Genomic DNA, 20,276 nt, shown 5'->3' on the forward strand with positions numbered 1-20,276 from the left:
ATCAGCGAACATCCCCACCTCTGACCTTATGAAGGAGGGAAGGTCATTGATGAAGCAGCTGTTGATGGTTGGACTTAGGACACTGTCCTGAGGAACTCCTGCAGCGATGTCCCGAGGCTGTGATGATGGAGTTCCAACAACCACAGCCATATTTTTTTGTGCTAGGTGTGACTCCAGCCAGTGGAGAGTTTACCCCCTGATTCTCATTGACTTCAATTTTACTCAGGCTCCTTGATGCCCCACTCAGTCAACTGCTGCCTTGATGTCAAGGGCAGTCACTCTCACCTCACCTCTGGGAATTCAGCTCTTTTGTCCATGTTTGGACCAAGGCTGTAATGAGGTCTGGAGCGGAGTGGTCCTGGCAGAACCCAAAATGAGCAGGTTATTGGTGCGCAAGTGCCACTTGATAGCACTGTCGATGACACCTGATGATCGAGAGAAAACCGATGGGGCAGTAATTGGCCGGATTGGATTTGTCCTGAAACAAAATCCTCGGCTCCCATCAGGAAGTATGTTTTAGTGGAGAAATGTTATACACCTTATTCCAATATTTAGGTAAAGCTTGTTATGTATGTAACTATGTAATACTTGCCACCAGAGGGTGCGACTGTTGGAGTCCTAATGGTCACCTGCACACACATGCAGGGCCAGTTTTAAAGGTTGGCTGCCATGTTGTTTAGGCACTCTGGAGTTGTAATAAAGAAGACTAAGGTCACACTAAGTTTAGCTCACAGTACTCAGCCTCGTGGAGTTCTTCTATACACAACAAAGCTCACTTTTTACTGGTGATGACTGAACACTAAGTATTATAATTAAAACAAAGCAGATTGCTTGCGATAGCATAGAATGTTCCAGAAATAGGCTGGAAACAAAAGAGCCTAACTAAGCAACTCACTGGAGGTTGTGCCGATCGTCCTGCCAACAGTGCAGGTTATTTACATGTATAAAATGGCTAATAAATATATATACATTTTAAAAACTGGTCGGTAATCCAAGATCAGGTAAAGTGGCTTTGTTTACATACCTCTCCCTGACACAGAAAGTTTGCCAGCATTGCGCCTTTCACAGCATTTTCCAAATCACAGTCGGAGAAAATAACGAGTGGAGATTTTCCTCCGAGTTCCAGGGTGATGTGCTTGACCGTTTTTGCAGCCGTTTCCATGATCTGGAGAGTCAGGAACAGAGACAGAATGTTTGCTCAGTGCCGTGTACATTTGGGAGCTGGGGCTTTGACAAATCCTGAATCAATCACCTATCTCCACAGGTGGTTTCAAATGGCAGGTTTCTCAGAGAGTAACCTCCAACTCCACTCATGTTACTTTTGCGCTAAATATCTGAAGAGAAGAACTTGCATTTATATAGTGGCTTGTTGTATCTCGGAGGAATGTTTCAAAGTGCTTCATGTGCAACTAATTACTTTGCAATACAGTCACTGTTGCTAATTTAGGCAAATGCAGCAGCCATCTTGCTCAAAGCAGAAGCCCACAAACAGTGGTGAAATGACCAGTTAATATATGGGGGCGGGGGGGAAAAGCTCTTATTTGGTGTTATAACTGAGCGAAGAATGTTGGCTACAACATCGAGAGAGCTTTCTGCTCTTCTTTGAATAGTGATCTTTAACGTCCACCTGAGCTGGCAGAATAAATATAAGGAGCCTTGATTAAATTTTCCAGCTTATGTTCAGCATCTCCAACAATTGCACATTCCCTCATGGAGCATCAGCCGAGCTTTGCGCTCAAAATCTGGAGTGGGGATTGAACGCAAAGTCTTCTGACTCAGAGTCAAGAGTGCAACCAGCTGAGCCAAATTGACAGTTCGCATCTAAGATTAGGTCTACAATGCACACACCAATCTGTATTCCTGTTTAATGCAGTTTTCCCGGCTCCCCCGAGCTCAAATGGCACTTCCTGGTTCTTCACAGGCATAATATTAAATATCTGCAGTAACCGGTTTCAACCAGTCATATCCATCCTCGCACGACTTAGTGTTAAAGACTGGTTGGACTGGTTGGTCTGAATGGCCTGTTTCTGTGCCGTATATCCCATGTAAGTAATCATTCAGAAAACCTGCCGGACAACACAATTTATTTTTGCAACAGTAAGCTGCAAACTGCTCTTATGGCTCAGTTGTTAATGTGTATCATTAAAATATAGTGTAGTACATTACCACAGTGATGACACTTCAAAAAAGTACTTCAAAGCACTTTGGGACGTCGCAAGGTTGTAAAAGGCACTAGAAAAATGCAAGCACTTTCCTTCTTCCTTACTGGCCAGCGTGGTAATCAGTCGTAGTGACCAAGAAGGTGCCAGGCTCCAATCCTGAGTTCAGTCAGGGCAGCAGCAGACATGCTACGATTGGTTTCAATGTTCCTGGTTTGAGGAATTGGGGGAGCGGGGAGGGGGGGGGCGGGAATAAGAACATATTTTTTTAAATCAGCTAGGGTTTCTGCTCTTGGTCACTGTTTTGTGACGTTAGGTGGCAAGGTACACAAAGGAAGCATGTGAACATTGGGCAGCGGACAACCTCCTTCCATGGGTGAAAACGATGGTGACCAACCAACATCTAGGCTCACACCTGCAAAGGGCAATCTGATATGGGTAACCACACCTCAAAGTACACCTGAAGGTGGAAAGTAACCCAACATGTGCAGTGCCTTAGAGAGAGAAAAGGACAGAGTATATTTCAAAAAATATACAGTACACCGTTTCTAAAATGATTGCAATGTAAATACACAGGAATGACGAAACCCTTCAGTGCCACACCGTGCTGAAGCTGCAGAAAACGTGGGGCCATGTGCTCAGTTCACCGTTACATTTCGGCCAATGCCACGACGAGAAGCTGCCAAGAAACCAGGAGCTTCTCGACTCCACGGGACAAATGGGGGAGGGGTGGATAAAAGGAATTACAGGTGCCTAGTCTGGGTCAGATTCCTTTATTTGCCAATGTCATGCTGGAGAGCAGCGAAGGTGGAGAGAAGGCGTCCGTCCAGCCTTTGCCCTCAGGCTTTGATTGTGCACGATGCAAGGAAGTTCCCAAGGGAAAAGTGGAATTTGGAATTCACAAAGATAACTTCCTCCCCACTCTCCCAGACTACACACCGATGCTGCTCATGCACTTACCCCGAAAAGCTGCACCAGAGCCCCCTATGCACCTCTTCCTCCCTTTCGGTAAGTCGTTTGCATCTGAGCAATACCTCTCCACAACTGCACCCCCGAAATTGATACATCAGTATGAACAAACCTCATGTCCCACTTGTTGTGTATCTGTCAAGCATGCACTCCCATGTTCCCCCACCAGGGAGTGCATCCCCTGAAGTCCCAAGGGATCCCAGCATCCCTTGGGATCACTGTATATAAGCCGGCCTGTTCTTCACTCTGGAGTGTCTTAATAAAGACTGAGGTCACTGTTACTTTAATGTCCCTGTGTGCAGTCTCATCTGTGTTAGGAACGCAATAACTGGCGACGAGTATACGAATCCAACGCAAAGATGCAGCAAACTGTGGGCATCCTGGAGAAGTTCTCGGAGGGTGAGGACTGGGAAACCTATGTCGAACGGCTAGACCAGTACATTGTAGCCAACGAGCTGGATGGAGAAGGAAGCGCTGCAAAAAGGAGAGCGGTCCTCCTCACGGTCTGTGGGGCACTGACCTACAGCCTCATGAAGAATCTTCTGGCTCCGGTGAAACCCACAGATAAGTCGTATGAGGAGCTATGTACACTGGTTCGGGAGCATCTTAACCCGAGGGAGAGCATGCTGATGGCGAGGTATCGGTTCGACACGTGACAGCGATCTGAAGGTCAGGAAGTGGCGAGCTACGTCGCCGAGTTAAGGCGACTTGCAGGACAATGTGAGTTTGATGGCTACCAGGAGCAAATGCTCAGAGACTTTTTTGTACTGGGCATTGGCCACGAGACCATCCTACGAAAACGTTTGACTGTAGAGACACAACCCTCAGTAAGGCCATTGCGTTCATGTCCACCAGTGATAACACCAAACAAATCTCTCAGCACACAAGTGCTAGCAATGTTCATAAATTAACTGGAACTGTGTTTGCGAGCAGAAATACACAGGGCAGAAACCACGAGTCTGCAACTGCCAGGTGACCCAGATGACAGAGTCCGCAACAAAGGATGAATGCATGGCAATTCACACCTTGTTGGCGTTGTGGAGGCTTCCATTCAGCCTATTCATGCCGCTTCAAAGGGTATGTTTGCAAGAGCTGTGGAACAATGGGGCACCTCCAACGAGCTTGTAGACGAGCTGCAAGCTCTGCAAAACTTGCTAACCACCACGTGGCAGAGGAAGATCGGTCCATGGTGGATCAAAGCAATTTCGAGCCTCAGAGAGAGGAGGCAGATGCTGAAGTACATGGGGTGCACACATTTTCGACGAAATGTCCACCTATAACGCTAAATGTAAAATTGAATGGCTTTCCCGTAGCCATGGAACTGGGACACTGGCGCTAGCCAATTCATCATGAGTAAAAAGATGTTGGAGACACTGTGGTGCAACAAGGCACTCTGACCAGCCCCGAGCCCCATCCACACGAAATTGAGAACATACACCAAAGAGCTTATTACTGTCCTGGGCAGCGCCATGGTCAAGGTCACCTACAAGGGCATGGTGCACGAACTGCCACTCTGGATTGTCCCGGGCGATGGCCCCGCACTGCTTGAAAGGAACTGGCTGGGCAAAGTCCGCTGGAACTGGGATGACATCCGAGCGCTATCACATGTCGATGAGGCCTCATGTACCCAGGTTCTTAACAAATTTCTTTCCTTTTTGAGCCAGGCATTGGAAACTTTTCCGGGGCGAAGTTGCGGATACACTTGGTCCCAGAGGCACGACCCATTCACCACAAGGCACGAGCGGTACCTCACATGATGAGGGAGAGAGTGGAAAACGAGATGGACAGGCTGCAACGTGAGGGCATCATCTCCCCAGTGGAATTCAGCGAGTGGGCCAGCCCAATTGTTCCAGTACTCAAAAGTGATGTCACAGTCAGGATTTGCAGCTATTATCAAGTAACTATTAATCGTTTCTCGCTGCAGGACCAATACCCGATACCTAAGGCAGACGACCTATTTGCGACGCTGGCAGGAGGCAAGACGTTCACCAAGCTCGACCTGACTTCAGCCTACATGACGCAGGAGCTGGAGGAGTCTTTGAAGGGCCTCACCTGCATCAACACGCACAAGGGACTGTTCATCTACAACAGATGCCCATTTGGAATTCGGTCGGCTGCAGCGATCTTCCAGAGAAACACGGAGAGCCTACTCAAGTCGGTACCACACACGGTGGTCTTTCAGGACGACATATTGGTCACGGGTCAGGACACCGTCGCGCACCTACAAAACCTGGCGGAGGTCCTCCAGTGACTGGATCGCGTAGGGCTGCGGCTGAAGAGGTCGAAATGCATCTTCGTGGCATTCAGCCCACAGACGGCAAGACAGAGGCTATCAGGAACGTGCCCAGGCCACAGAACGTCATGGAGCTGCGGTCGTTCCTGGGACTCAACTATTTTGGTAACTTCCTACCGGGGTTAAGCACCCTCTTAGGGCTCCTACAATGTATTATTGCGTAAAGGTGAGAACTGGGTATGGGGAAAAAAAAAATCAAGTAATTGCTTTTGAGAAAGCCAGAAACATTTTATGCTCCAACAAGCTGCTTGTATTGTATAACCCGTGTAAAAGACTTGTGCTAGCACGTGAGGCGTCGTCGTGCAGAGTCGGGTATATATTATCACAAGCTAACGTTGCGGGGAAGTTGCAACCTGTCGCTTATGTCTCCAGGAGCTTATCTAAGGCCGATAGGGCCGACAGCATGATTGAGAAAGAGGCATTAGCATGTGTGTTCGGGATAAAGAAAATGCATCAGTACCTGTTTGGCCTCAAATTTGAGCTGGAAACCGATCACAAGCTCCTCATATCCCTGTTCACTGAAAACAAGGGGATAAATACTAATGCCTCAGTCCGCATAGAAATGTGGGCACTCGCACTATCAGCGTATAACTATACCATCCGCCACAGGCCAGGCACCGAGAACTGTGCGGATGCTCTCAGTCAGCTACCATTGCCCACCACGAGAGTGGAAATGGCGCAGCCTGCAAACTTGTTGATGGTGGCGCGGCCCGCGGACTTATTGATGGTCATGGAAGCGTTTGAAAATGATAAATCACCTGTCACGGCCCTCCAGATTAGGACTTGGATCAGCCAAGGTCCTCTGCTGTCCAGAATAAAAAACTGTGCACTGCATGGGAGCTGGGCCAGCATCCCCGTTGAAATGCAAGAGCTAATCAAGCCGTTCCAGCGGCGAAAGGACGAGCTGTCCATTAAGGCAGACTGCCTGTTGTGAGGCAAGCGCACAGCGCTACCCATAAAGGGCAGGGAAATGTTCATCTCAGATCTCCACAGCACACACCCGGGTATAATAATGATGAAAGCAATAGCCAGATCCCACGTGTGGTGGCCCAGTATCAACTCTGACTTAGAGTCCTGTGTGCGGCAATGCAGCGTGTGCTCAGTTGAGCAACGCGCCCAGAGAGGATCCATGTCGACTATGCGGGCCCGTTTCTCGGTAAAATGTTCCTGGTGGTGGTGGATGCTTTTTCAAAATGGATTGAATGTGAAATAATGTCGCCACCGCCACCATTGAAAGCCTGAGGGCCATGTTTGCCACCCACGGCCTGCCTGACAAACTGGTCAGTGACAACGGGCCATGTTTCACCAGTGCCGAATTTAAAGAATTCATGACCCGCAATGGAATCAAACATTGTCACCTAGGCCCCGTTTAAACCAGCCTCCAATGGGCAGGCAGAGCAGGGAGTACAAACGATCAAACAGAGCCTTAAACAAGTCACAGAAGGCTCACTCCAAACCCGCCTGTCCCGAGTACTGCTCAGTTACGCACGAGACCCCACTCGCTCACAGGGGTGCCCCCGGCTGAGCTACTCATGAAACGGACACTTAAAACCAGAGTCTCGCTGGTTCACCCCAACCTGCATGATCAGGTAGAGAGCAGGCGGCAGCAACAAAATGCAAACGATGGTCGCGCCACTGTGTCACGGAAAATTGATCTGAATGACCCTGTGTATGTGCTAAACTATGGACATGGTCCCAAGTGGATCACGGGCACGGTGATAGCTAAAGAAGGGGGGTAGGGTGTTTGTACTCAAACTAGACAATGGACAAATTTGCAGAAAGCACCTGGACCAAACGAGGCTGCGGTTCAGACTGCCCTGAACAACCCACAGCAGACACACCTTTTTCGGGCCCACAACACACACCCAAAGGATCAACGACACCACCCCGGACCAGGAAATCAAACCCATCACGCCCAACAGCCCAGGCTCACCCAGCAGCCCTGCAGGGCCAACAACATGCCAGCCCAGCGAGGGCACAGCCAACACACCAGAACAGACATTTGTACCGAGGCGATCCACCAGGGAAAGAAAGGCTCCCAATCGCCTCACCTTGTAAATAGTTTTCACTTTGACTTTGTGGGGGAGTGATGCTGTGTATCTGTAAAGCGTGTACTCCCATTTTCCGCCACCAGGGAGTGCATCCCCTGAAGTCCCAAGGGATCCCAGCATCCCCTGGGAGAACTGAATATAAGCCGGCCCCCTAAGGCCTGTTCCTCACTCTGGAGTGTCTTATTAAAGACTGAGGTCACTATTACTTTAACCTTCCTGTGTGCAGTCTCATCTGTGTTAGGAACACAATACCACTATTCAGTGGTCTTGTGCCTACAGTCTCGGCACATGGGCCCAGGCGATGTACGCTTAATCTTAGTTTGGATGATCTGTTAATTAAAATAACAGTTGCAGACCATTTTGCATAGCTTCAACAAAGCATTTCATGATTTGCCCCCGTAACCCCAACCAGCATTTACCTTGATTCCAGTGGATACGCTACCAGTAAAAGAAACCTTTGCCACACTCAGGTGCCTACACAGAAGATCTCCAGTTTCTGCAGCCCCTTGAACCACGTTGAACAACCCATTCGGTGCCCCAGCTTCAGTGTAGATCTCGGCGAGCATCACCGCAGTCAGAGGGGTCAGAGGTGAAGGCTTGAAAATCATGGCATTTCCTGTTTGGGCAGAAGGTAGAAATTTCAGATTATTTTTAGGCGTCTTTTCTTCTCAGAATAAAAAGATTGTCTCTCCTCCCACTTTGCTTCATTTGCACGCAACGTCCGGAGATAAAACCAAGGCACACGACGCTAACTTGGTGAAGCACACACACTTATGAGCATCAGCTGAGGTGGATCTGGACAACATAGGATGCGCTCATCTGCTACAATGTGGTATTATAGCTCAAGATTGGTTATTGTGATGGGAATGAAACTAAATATTTTTCGTCACAAAGACATCAATAGCACCCTCGGAAGATAAATCTTTTCCTGCAGGCACAAAAATCAGAACCATGACTGTGCAGGCATGTTTAACACTGATTCCACCCCGCAGTTCTCACTGACCACACAGCAATTCAACTCTGCTTGGCCCGAGATTGCATTTACTTCAGCATTAGAGTTTATAGCCTTTAATAGACAGGCCACCGAAATGCGGCCCTACCTGAGCAGAATAATATCATGTCCAGGGTAGAATACACTCGTCCTTAAAAAATAAAGGGCCCAAGTTTGGCCGCCTCACCACCGGCTGCCGGTGCTCTCCCCTCCGAGCGAGTTTGGTCAGGTCCTCACGCCGACGGGGAGAGAAGACCGTTGGGGAGCGTCTGCTGGCGGCACCGGCGTGCAAGGCCCACAAGAGTTCTCCCGTCCGCTGCGTTCCCAGTTTGGTCCGGGCGGTCCTCCGCTCCAGCAGCAGAAGAGGCCGCAGCGTGGAGGCAGGTGGTACCTGAACGGTAATGTAATGTCTGTAAGCTTGTAATGTTTGTAGCTCCACACTGTGGATGTGGACGTATTGTGTACTGCAAGTGCAGGGTTAATTATAAAGAGAACCAGGCAGATTCCGGAGGCTTCCGAGAGAGCTGCCTGCCATGTTAGGAGCTGTGTGTGCTGTGCTCTGTGAATATATCACATTTTGCGATGAGATGGGATTTTTCAGATGATTTAAAGCTTAAATTTTGTTGGGGAAGGATTCAGCCAGCTGACAGAGACACTTTGGAAGTTTCTGTCTTTGGAAAAAAGCTACAAAATCTGAGGTAAAATACAGCACACGGTATGAACAGCTAGAGATTAAAATGGCAGGTGTAATCGGACATTTGGAGGAATATAGACATGACCGGGAACGTTTTAAAGCGTATGTGGATCAGCTAGAAATGGATTTCACTGTAAATAGCATAATCGAAGTTCCAGACAATGCAGTCCAGAACCGGGCTGTGTTGGAACGTAAGAGAGTGATCTTCTTATTGGAGGCGGGTCCGGCACTGTATGAAACCCTTATAAATCTGCTTGTGCCTGACGAGCCAAAAGACACAATGCTTAGAGATTTTAACGAAGCTGGAGCAGCACTATAACCCCAACCGTTAGAAATTGCTGAAAGCTATCGGTTTGGGATTCAGAATCAAAAGACTGATCAAAGTATCAGTGATTACATCGTAGTATTAAAAAAGCTATCGATGCATTGTAATTTTGGAAACTTTCAAAACCGAGCATTACGGGATCATTTTGTTTGTGGGGTGAAAAATGATGCGATCAGAAGGAAGTTATTGACGACGGGTGACTTGACTTTTGAGATTGCTTGTCAGACAGCGAGGTCGATGGGCATGGCCGAACAATATTCCCGAAAATTAAATAATAATTACGGTCGTCAGTCGAGGTAAATCACCTGCAGATTCAAAGTAAAAGATGGTGGGTGCCCAAAGTCTCAGAAACTGGAAATTCTAACAGAGCGTCGAAGTCGTGCTATAGGTGCCTGGGACAACACATTGCCTTCACGTATGGACAACTTTGAGCAGAGTGTTTCTTCTGCAGGAAGACTGGGCATCTTGCGAAGGCATGCCGACTGAAGGGTAAACCAGCTTTCAAAGCTATGAGTCCAGCATTCAAAGCTATGAGTAGAAATCCCAAGAGACTACATAGCATGGAAGAACAACAACAGGACGAGGAGATGTTAAGAGTTACAAGTCATCAGGAGCACGAGGTTAACGGACAGCGATTCTGAAAGCATCAAAAGCCACATATATGTTGCGGGATTCAAGATACCAATGGAAATTGACACGGGTGTATCCGTAAGTGTATAACCGAAATCGCTGTACCTCGACAAATTGCGTGATTTTCAACTGGAGAAATCCAAGATAGAGCTGAGAGGCTACTCGGGAGAGAAAATTCCTGTGGTAGGTCGTATCACCGTACCGGAGAAAAATTAAGATCAATTTCAGAATTTGCCTCTAATAGTAGTGAAAGGAGACAAGTCTGCTTTACTAGGAAGAAATTGGTTGAGCTCACTGAAGCTGGATTGGAGTAAGATTTTCTGTGTGGAAGCGAGATTTTCATCAACGGATGAGGTTATCAAGAAGTATCTGAAGATGTTCTGCGAAACGGGTAGTCCGATCCAAGGCTTCAAGGCGAGTGTCAGGGTACAGAAGGACGCTAGATCGGTTTACTACAAGCCACGTTCCATACGATATGCACTCAAGGAGAAAGTTGAGCAAGAACTCAAAAGACTAGAGACTGAGAACATTATTTCGAAGATAGATCAATATAATTGGGCAACACCCATTGTTGTTGTACCCAAGTCCGATGGTAAGGTAAGATTGTGTGGTGATTATAAAGTAACCGTAAACCAGGTTCTAGAGGGTAATGTCCCCAATACATTGCTGAATATAGAAGATTTGTTCACAACACTGACAGGTGGTCAGATCTTCTCAAAACTGGATTTTACGAATGCCTACTTACAGCTTGAACTAGATGAGGAGTCCAAGTCATGTTTGACTATAAATACTTATCTAGGCCTATATCAATTTAATAGGCTACCGTTTGGAGTGTCTTCCGCCCCTGCCATATTCCAAGGGGTGATGAACCAGATTTTGCAAGGTATTGAAGGGGTAGTCTGTTATTTGGATGACATACTAATTTCAGCACCAAATAGTCAAATTCATAATAACATATTGAATGAAGTCCTCAAACAGCTAGAGAAGCACAAAGTAAGAGTTATTTTAAAACTCAGTGGAGTACTTAGGGTACAGAGTAAACAAAGATGGTTTACATCCAACCATGGAAAAATGGGATGCAATTAGAAATGTACCCACTCCCAGGAATGTCACTGAACTTCGTTCATTCTTGGGTCTTTTGAACTATTATGGGAAGTTCCTACCAAATTTGGCGACAGTATTACATCCACTGAATGAACTTTTGAAAAAACAGGTCCATTGGAAGTGGTCAAAAGAATGCAATACAGCATTCAAGGAGTGTAAAAGCAAATTGGTAGAGAGCACCATGTTAGTTCACTGTGACATATCTAAGGAGATTAAGCTAGCATGTGATGCCTCTCCGTAAGGAGTTGGGGCAGTAATCTCTCATGTATCAAATAATGGGGAGGAGAGACCAATTGCTTTTGCTTCACGCACTCTCAGTGCCAGTGAGAGTAATTATGCGCAAATTGAAAGGGAAGCTTTGGCATTAATTTTTGGGGTCAAGAAGTTTCACAAATACTTTGATGGCCGTAAGTTTACCATCGTTACGGACCATAAGCCCCTAACAGCAATCCTCCATCCAAAGTCCCCAGTTCCAACATTAGCTGCAGCCGAACGCAGAGATGGGCTTTGATTTTGTCAGCATATACATATGATATTGAATACAGACGATCAGCTGATCACAGTAATGCTGATGCAATGTCTAGATTGCCTTCCCCATCACAGGTTACACCCAATAGGGAAGAAGTGTCTTATTTTTCATACATTGATGAACTGCCAGTCACAGCTGAAGAGATTGGTAGAGCAACCAAACGTGACCCAGTGATGTCAAAGGTGTATGAGTATATTGCAAATGGATGGCCAAACCAGGTAACAGACAAAGATACACATCCATTCTTCATTCGTAGGAATGAATTATCAGTCGATAAAGATTGTATCATGTGGGGTCCAAATTATTAGGAGACCTCCATGACCAGCACCTGGGAATGTGCTTGACCAAGAGTTTTGCACGCAGTTATTTATAGTGGCCAGGTCTTGATAAAGATATAGAGTACATCGTGAGTCAGTGTACGACATGTCAATCGGTAAGCAAGCAACCACCACCTGTACCATTACAGCCATGGAAATGGCCTCCTTGTTCATTGTGATTGATATCCATTCGAAGTGGGTTGAGATGTTTCCTATGTGGAAAATAACAAGTAAAACAAAACGTGCCCTCATAAAACAAATGTTAGATCCAAATCCAAGGAAACGACAGTGGTCATTGGATCACAAATTGGCTAATTTTTTGATTACATATCGAAATACTCCTCATACAACTACTGGTAGAACACCAGCAGAGTTGTTTCTCAAACGACAGCCACAAACCAGATTCTTGTTGTTAAAACCAAATTTGGCACAGTCCATAGAAGAGACACAATTAAGACAGAAAATCATGATAGAGGTAGAGTAAAAGAGAGAAGTGTGAAATTAAACCAGAAGGTGAGAATGAAGAACCATCACCATAAATGGTTAAAGTGGTTACCAGGAAGAGTGGTGAAGATATGTGGTCATCGCACATATTTGGAAAAGCTGTTTGATAATGGACAGGTTAGGTTTGTTCATATTGATCATATTTTACCTATAGACATGGAAGGAGTTGAAGGTGGGAATGATTCAATTATTGCTGACTCATCAGATAGTTTTAATATACCAGTAGCAAATCCTAAATCCAATGTACTGGAAACAAATCCAGGAGACAATCAGAATGAATGTCTGAGTCCAAGTCAGGAAAACAAAGAGCCTGAAGTTAGTGAGTTCAAATGAAAATCAAGGAAATTCCATGGAGAAAAACATTCCTCAGGATGAGCTTCGAATTAGTTTAGATTCAACACCATATTTGGAAGGTTCTGTTCGAGAGCGAAGGTATCCTCTTCGAAACAGAAAATAAGTGGTGAAGTTAAATTTGTAAATGTTAGGGGAAAAAAAAGTTTATATCCTGTGTTATGTATAAACATGAAAGTTATGTATGATGTTTGTTATTATAACTTCTTCATTAAGGAGGGAGAAGTGTAATGTCTGTAAGCTTGTAATGTTTGTAGCTCCACGCTGTGGATGTGGACGTATTGTGTACTGCAACTGCACAGTTAATAATAAACAGAACCAAGCAGATTCCGGAGGCTTCCGAGAGAGCTGCTTGCCATGTTAGGAGCTATGTGTGCTGTGCTCTGTGAATATATCACAGATAACTATGAAGACCTGCAAGAAAAGGTTAGTACACTTTCTTTTCTTTATTTCTTTTGCATGGATTTAGGTGGATGGGGTCCCCTGAAGGATTTCTGGTGGTTTTTTTTTTAAATTGTTGTGAAAAAAATGTATTTCATCCATTCCTCCCTCCCTGGGCCCGATTCTATCCTCGGCAGAACTTTGCCGAGGATCGCATTTGCCGCCCAGAATGGGAGCTACTGCCCGCTGCTGCCCAGAATCAGCGTGCATGGCCCATTTTAACTGCCGGGCGGTCTTTCCCACATTTTTTCACCAAACTTCCACCCAAAGTACCATCAGGATCTTAGCGATCCTTTGCACGGAACTTCGATTCACCAAACTCGGGCCCAAAGTATCCTTCTGCTTACCACAAAAGTTCCACAGAAAGTGAATTTAACAAAAATATCACGCATCATTCCTCTCAGCCACGTGTTTGATTTCCGGCAAATCATATTACACCGTGCTTTACTTGGGTAATAAAACAGATTTTTCTGCAATACCGTATTTTGAAGCGACCACAGCTGCAGGGAGCAGAGCCATGGAAACATGGTATCGGTCACACTGCTCAAAGCACAACCCTCTGCCAAATGAATTGATCTGTGAACTGCGTGGCTGTGCACAAATCAGTCCACAATCTTAAACGGGTTTTCCACCAAGTCCAAATACCCATTTCTTCTCCACCCTGCAATGTGTTGTAACTAAGATGGATTCACTGCAAAAAAAGGTTTGTTCCAAGGAATTTTGGCTCCTAACGATAAAACAAATATCTTGCTCCTCTGTTAACCAAAAGGTTTTTCCTGAAACCCCTGGAAATTAAATGAAATGTTGATTGTTTTTCCATAATCAGCAGCAAAGCTATCTTGGCAGAAGACTGTGCCAGGGTGTAAATAATCAATCATATGAATATATGAAAACGACGGGCAGGAAAAGACCATCAAGCATCATGACTAGACACTTCCTGCCCACCCCCACCTTTCCCACTCCACCCCTACAGCCACGTAATCCTCCGGGAAATGCAAAAAGCATAAAGGTCCAGGGCCAATAAGGGAAACAAGATTGGGAAATTCCTCTCTGGCCCCCTCAGGTGATCAAAGCCAGTCCATATATAAGAACATAAGAATTAGGAACAGGAGTAGGCCATCAAGCCCCTCGAGCCTGCTCCGCCACTCAACAAGATCATGGCTGATCTGGCAGTGGACTCAGCTCCACTTACCCATCCGCTCCCCATAACCCTTAATTCCCTTATCTATAGAAACATCGAAACATAGAAAATAGGTGCAGGAGTAGGCCATTCGGCCCTTTGAGCCTGCACCGCCATTCAATGAGTTCATGGCTGAACATGCAACTTCAGTACCCCATTCCTGCTTTCTCGCCATACCCCTTGATCCCCCCAGTAGTAAGGACTATATCTAACTCCTTTTTGAATATATTTAGTGAACTGGCCTCAACAACTTTGTGGCAGAGAATTCCACAGGTTCACCACTCTCTGGGTGAAGATGTTTCTCCTCATCTCTGTCCTAAATGTCTTACCCCTTATCCTTAGACTGTGACCCCTGGTTCTGGTCTTCCCCAACATTGGGAACATTCTTCCTGCATCGAACCTGTCTAAACCCGTCAGAATTTTAAACGTTTCTATGAGATCCCCTCTCATTCTTCTGAACTCCAGTGAATACAAGCCCAGTTGATCCAGTCTTTCTTGATATGTCAGTCCCGCCATCCCAGGAATCAGTCTGGTGAACCTTCGCTGCACTCCCTCAATAGCAAGAATGTCCTTTCTCAAGTTAGGAGACCAAAACTGTACACAATGCTCCAGGTGTGGCCTCACCAAGGCCCTGCACAACTGTAGCAACACCTCTCTGCCCCTGTACTCAAATCCCCTCGCTATGAAGGCCAACATGCCATTTGCTTTCTTAACCGCCTGCTGTACCTGCATGCCAACCTTCAATGACTGATGTACCATGACACCCAGGTCTCGTTACACCTCCCCTTTTCCTAATCTGTCACCATTCAGATAATAGTCTGTCTCTCTGTTTTTACCACCAAAGTGGATAACCTCACATTTATCCACATTATACTTCATCTGCCATGCATTTGCCCACTCACCTAACCTATCCAAGTCAATCTGCAGCCTCATAGCATCCTCCTCGCAGCTCACACTGCCACTCAACTTAGTGTCATCCGCAAATTTGGAGATACTACATTTAATCCCCTCGTCTAAATCATTAATGTACAATGTCAACAGCTGAGGCCCCAGCACAGAACCTTGCAGTATCCCACTAGTCACTGCCTGCCATTCTGAAAAGTACCCATTTACTCCTACTCTTTGCTTCCTGTCTGACAACCAGTTCTCAATCCATGTCAGCACACTACCCCCAATCCCATGTGCTTTAACTTTGCACATTAATCTCTTGTGTGGGACCTTGTCGAAAGCCTTCTGAAAGTCCAAATATACCACATCAACTGGTTCTCCCTTGTCCACTCTACTGGAAACATCCTCAAAAAATTCCAGAAGATTTGTCAAGCATGATTTCCCTTTCACAAATCCATGCTGACTTGGACCGATCATGTCACCTCTTTCCAAATGCACTGTTATGACATCCTTAATAATTGATTCCATCATCTTACCCACTACTGAGGTCAGGCTGACCGGTCTATAATTCCCTGTTTTCTCTCTCTCCCCCCTTTTTTTAAAAAGTGGGGTTATATTGGCTACCCTCCACTCCATAGGAACTGATCCAGAGTCTATGGAATGTTGGAAAATGACTGTCAATGCATCCGCTATTTCCAAGGCCACCTCAAGTACTCTGGGATGCAGTCCATCAAGCCCTGGGGATTTATCGGCCTTCAATCGTATCAATTTCCCCAACACAATTTCCCGACTAATAAGGATTTCCCTCAGTTCCTCCTTCTTATTAGACCCTCTGACCCCTTTTATATCCAGAAGGTTGTTTGTGTCCTCCTTAGTGAATACCGAACCAAAGTACTTGTTCAATTGGTCTGCCATTTCTTTGTTCCCCGTTATGACTTCCCCTGATTCTGACTGCAGGGGACCTACATTTGTCTTTACTAACCTTTTTCTCTTTACATATCTATAGAAGCTTTTGCAGTCCGTCTTAATGTTCCTTGCAAGCTTCCTCTCGTACTCTATTTTCCCTGCCCCAATCAAACCCTTTGTCCTCCTCTGCTGAGTTCTAAATTTCTCCCAGTCCCCAGGTTCACTGCTATTTCTGGCCAATTTGTATGCTACTTCCTTGGCTTTAATACTCTCCCTGATTTCCCTTGATAGCCACGGTTGAGCCACCTTCCCTTTTTTATTTTTACGCCAGACAGGGATGTACAATTGTTGTAGTTCATCCATGCGGTCTCTAAATGTCTGCCATTGCCCATCCACAGTCAACCCCTTAAGTATCATTCGCCAATCTATCCTCGCCAATTCACGCCTCATACATTCAAAGTTACCCTTCTTTAAGTTCTGGACCATGGTCTCTGAATTAACTGTTTCATTCTCCATCCTAATGTAGAATTCCACCATATTATGGTCACTCTTCTCCAAGGGGCCTCGCACAACGAGATCGCTAATTAATCCTCTCTCATTACACAACACCCAGTCTAAGATGGCCTCCCCCCTAGTTGGTTCCTCGACATATTGGTCTAGAAAACCATCCCTTATGCACTCCAGGAAATCCTTCTCCACTGTATTGCTTCCAGTTTGGTTAGCCCAATCTATATGCATATTAAAGTCACCCATGATAACTGCTGCACCTTTATTGCATGCACCCCTAATTTGCTGTTTGATGCCCTCCCCAACATCACTACTACTGTTTGGAGGTCTGTACACAACTCCCACTAACATTTTTTGCCCTTTGGTGTTCTGCAGCTCTACCCATATAGATTCCACATCATCCAAGCTAATGTCCTTCCTAACTATTGCATTAATCTCCTCTTTAACCAGCAATGCTACCCCACCTCCTTTTCCTTTTATTCTATCCTTCCTGAATGTTGAATACACATGGATGTTGAGTTCCCAGCCCTGATCATCCTGGAGCCACATTTCTGTAATCCCAATCACATCATATCCGTTAACATCTATTTGCACAGTTAATTCATCCACCTTATTACGGATACTCCTTGCATTAAGACACAAAGCCTTCAGGCTTGTTTTTTTTAAACACCCTTTGTCCTTTTAGAATTATGATGTGATTTGAATACATTCAATGAGCTAGCCTCAACTGCTTCCCTGGGCAGAGAATTCCACAGATTCACAACCCTCTGGGAGAAGAAATTCCTTCTCAACTCGGTTTTAAATTGGCTCCCCCGTATTTTGAGGCTGTGCCCCCTAGTGCGAGTCACCCCGACCAGTGGAAACAACCTCTCTCTGCCTCTATCTTGTCTATCCCTTTCATTATTTTAAATGTTTCTATAAGATCACCCCTCATCCTTCTGAACTCCAACGAGTAAAGACCCAGTCTACTCAATCTATCATCATAAGGTAACCCCCTCATCTCCAGAATCAGCCTAGTGAATCGTCTCTGTACCCCCTCCAAGGCTAGTATATCCTTCCTTAAGTAAGGTGACCAAAACTACACACAGTACTCCAGGTGCGGCCTCACCAATATCCTGTACAGTTGCAGCAGGACCTCCCTGCTTTTGTACTCCATCCCTCTCGCAATGAAGGCCAACATTCCATTCGCTTTCCTGATTACCTGCTGCATTTGCAAACTAACATTTTGGGATTCATGCACAAGGACCCCCAGGTACCTCTGCACCGCAGCACGTTGTAATTTCTCCCCATTCAAATAATATTCCCTTTTACTGTTTTTTTTTTTCCCCCAAGGTGGATGACCTCACATTTTCTGACATTGTATTCCATCTGCCAAACCTTAGCCCATTCGCTTAACCTATCTAAATCTTTTTGCAGCCTCTCTGTGTCCTCTACACAACCCGCTTTCCCACTAATCTTTGTGTCATCTGCAAATTTTGTTACATTACACTCTGTCCCCTCTTCCAAGTCATCTATGTATATTGTAAACAGTTGTGGTCCCAGCACCGATCCCTGTGGCACACCACTAACCACCGATTTCCAACCGAAAAGGACTCATTTATCCCGACTCTCTGCTTTCTGTTCGCCAGCCAATTCTCGATCCATGCTAATACATTTCCTCTGACTCCGCGTACCTTTATCTTCTGCAGTAACCTTTTGTGTGGCACCTTATCAAATGCCTTTTGGAAATCTAAATACACCACATCCATCGGTACACCTCTATCCACCATGCTCGTTATATCCTCGAAGAATTCCAGTAAATTAAACATGATTTGCTCTTCATGAATCCATGTCGAGTCTGCTTGATTGCACTATTCCTATCTAGATGCTCCACTATTTCTTCCTTAATGATAGCTTCAAGCATTTTCCCCACTACAGATGTTAAACTAACCGGCCTATAGTTACCTGCCTTTTGTCTGCCCCCTTTTTTAAACAGAGGCGTTACATTAGCTGCTTTCCAATCCGCTGGTACCTCCCCAGAGTCCAGAGAATTTTGGTAGATTATAACAAATGCATCTGCTATAACTTCTGCCATCTCTTTTAATACCCTGGGATGTATTTCATCAGGACCAGGGGACTTGTCTACCTTGAGATCCATTAGCCTGTCCAGCACTACCCCCCCAGGAGATCAGACGGACCATGTTTACGTTAACTAATCAAAATGGATTTAATTTTTTAAAATTAGGATACTTTTCTGGCGCAAGATGAAAAGACAATGTTTGCTCTCACCGCAAGCCAGAGCCGGGGCAGATTTCCAGCAGGCTATCTGGAATGGGTAATTCCAGGCCCCAATCCCCACGCACACACCTAAGGGCTCCCTCCTGGTATAAGCAAACGATCCTCCAGCGAGCTGGATATGCTGGCCTGTGCACAGGAATAGAGGGAAGATACTTAGTGCAAGATTTAGAAAATGTACAATTGTTCCACTTAAAAAAAAACTAATGACAAAAAAAAAGAAAGAGTGAAGAAACAATACGATGCCTCATTCAGATCGGGAATTCCCTGGGGTGACAACACAGTCGCTGCTTCAGTGTTGAATACAAGCTTCCACAGTGTAAGAACAAGATCAGTAATTATCAATAAATGTGTGCATAGCTCTGCCAAAGGACTGGATGAACAGTCATCCATGGAGTCAGGCATTCAACTGGGCAAGATGGTCCTCGAGATATTGGGTACTGCCATTTTAATCTCACTTGAGATTCCTCCATTTTAATTCCTTTTTTATTCATTTACTAAACTACTTGAGGATATAAAGAGAGAGAATACATGTTGAAGTCCTATTGCTTACAGTTTTATCTTGTAAACAAATCCAATCTAATAACACAAACCTCAATTACATTATTACACCAAGCCCATTTGTTGGATGAATATCACATACAACAGGACTTCAGATATGCTCCCCAGTGATATGACAGATTTGCTCTATGTTACTTTTCACATTTCTAGATTGGAGGCAATATTTGTGCTACAATGAATAAATGGATTGATCATGTACGGTGTGTAAAAAATAGTTTGCTCCATTTTACTCCTTGGGCCGCCTCTGCCCAAGGCGGTGGGCAGGCTGCAGGCTTCTCGATGTCAGCTAACAGGGGTATGTCATTTTGCCCTGGGGCAACTGAGCCTCGGATTTCCCCTTTCCTGTGGGGAGGTGCCTGCTAATTGCTCTGTAATGCTCTTCAGGATCTCTTCCTTTATCCGAGGAGAGCTTCAGAAATGCAAGTTGTGATAATTCGGGCCCTCCTTATGGCAAGATAATGGAGATCAAGAACTCCGCATGAGAGGAATGGAGCCAGGACATAGGAATAGGAGTCGGGTATTCAGCATCTCGAGCCCGTTAGCCATTCAATGAGATCATGTCTGATCTGCATCTTAACTTCATCTAACTGGTTCCGTAACCT

The 20,276-nt window shown here is 45.6% G+C and overlaps 1 protein-coding gene across 3 annotated transcripts in view; it reads right to left on the reverse strand.

Moving 5' to 3' along the window:
* aldh9a1a.1 (aldehyde dehydrogenase 9 family, member A1a, tandem duplicate 1) overlaps positions 1 to 20,276 on the reverse strand; it is a 79,442-nt gene that overhangs the window by 30,824 nt on the left and 28,342 nt on the right. For all 3 annotated transcript variants that reach the window (XM_070887354.1, XM_070887353.1, XM_070887352.1), the window contains exons 4-6: positions 19,108 to 19,242; positions 7,892 to 8,088; positions 1,025 to 1,165 (exon numbers count right to left, since the gene is read on the reverse strand). In XM_070887354.1, coding sequence (XP_070743455.1) covers positions 1,025 to 1,165; positions 7,892 to 8,088; positions 19,108 to 19,242 — 473 coding nt within the window. The remainder of the gene's footprint in view (positions 1 to 1,024; positions 1,166 to 7,891; positions 8,089 to 19,107; positions 19,243 to 20,276) is intronic.

The sequence above is a fragment of the Pristiophorus japonicus genome, chromosome 8 (assembly GCF_044704955.1).
Source record: "Pristiophorus japonicus isolate sPriJap1 chromosome 8, sPriJap1.hap1, whole genome shotgun sequence".
NCBI lineage: Eukaryota > Metazoa > Chordata > Chondrichthyes > Pristiophoridae > Pristiophorus > Pristiophorus japonicus.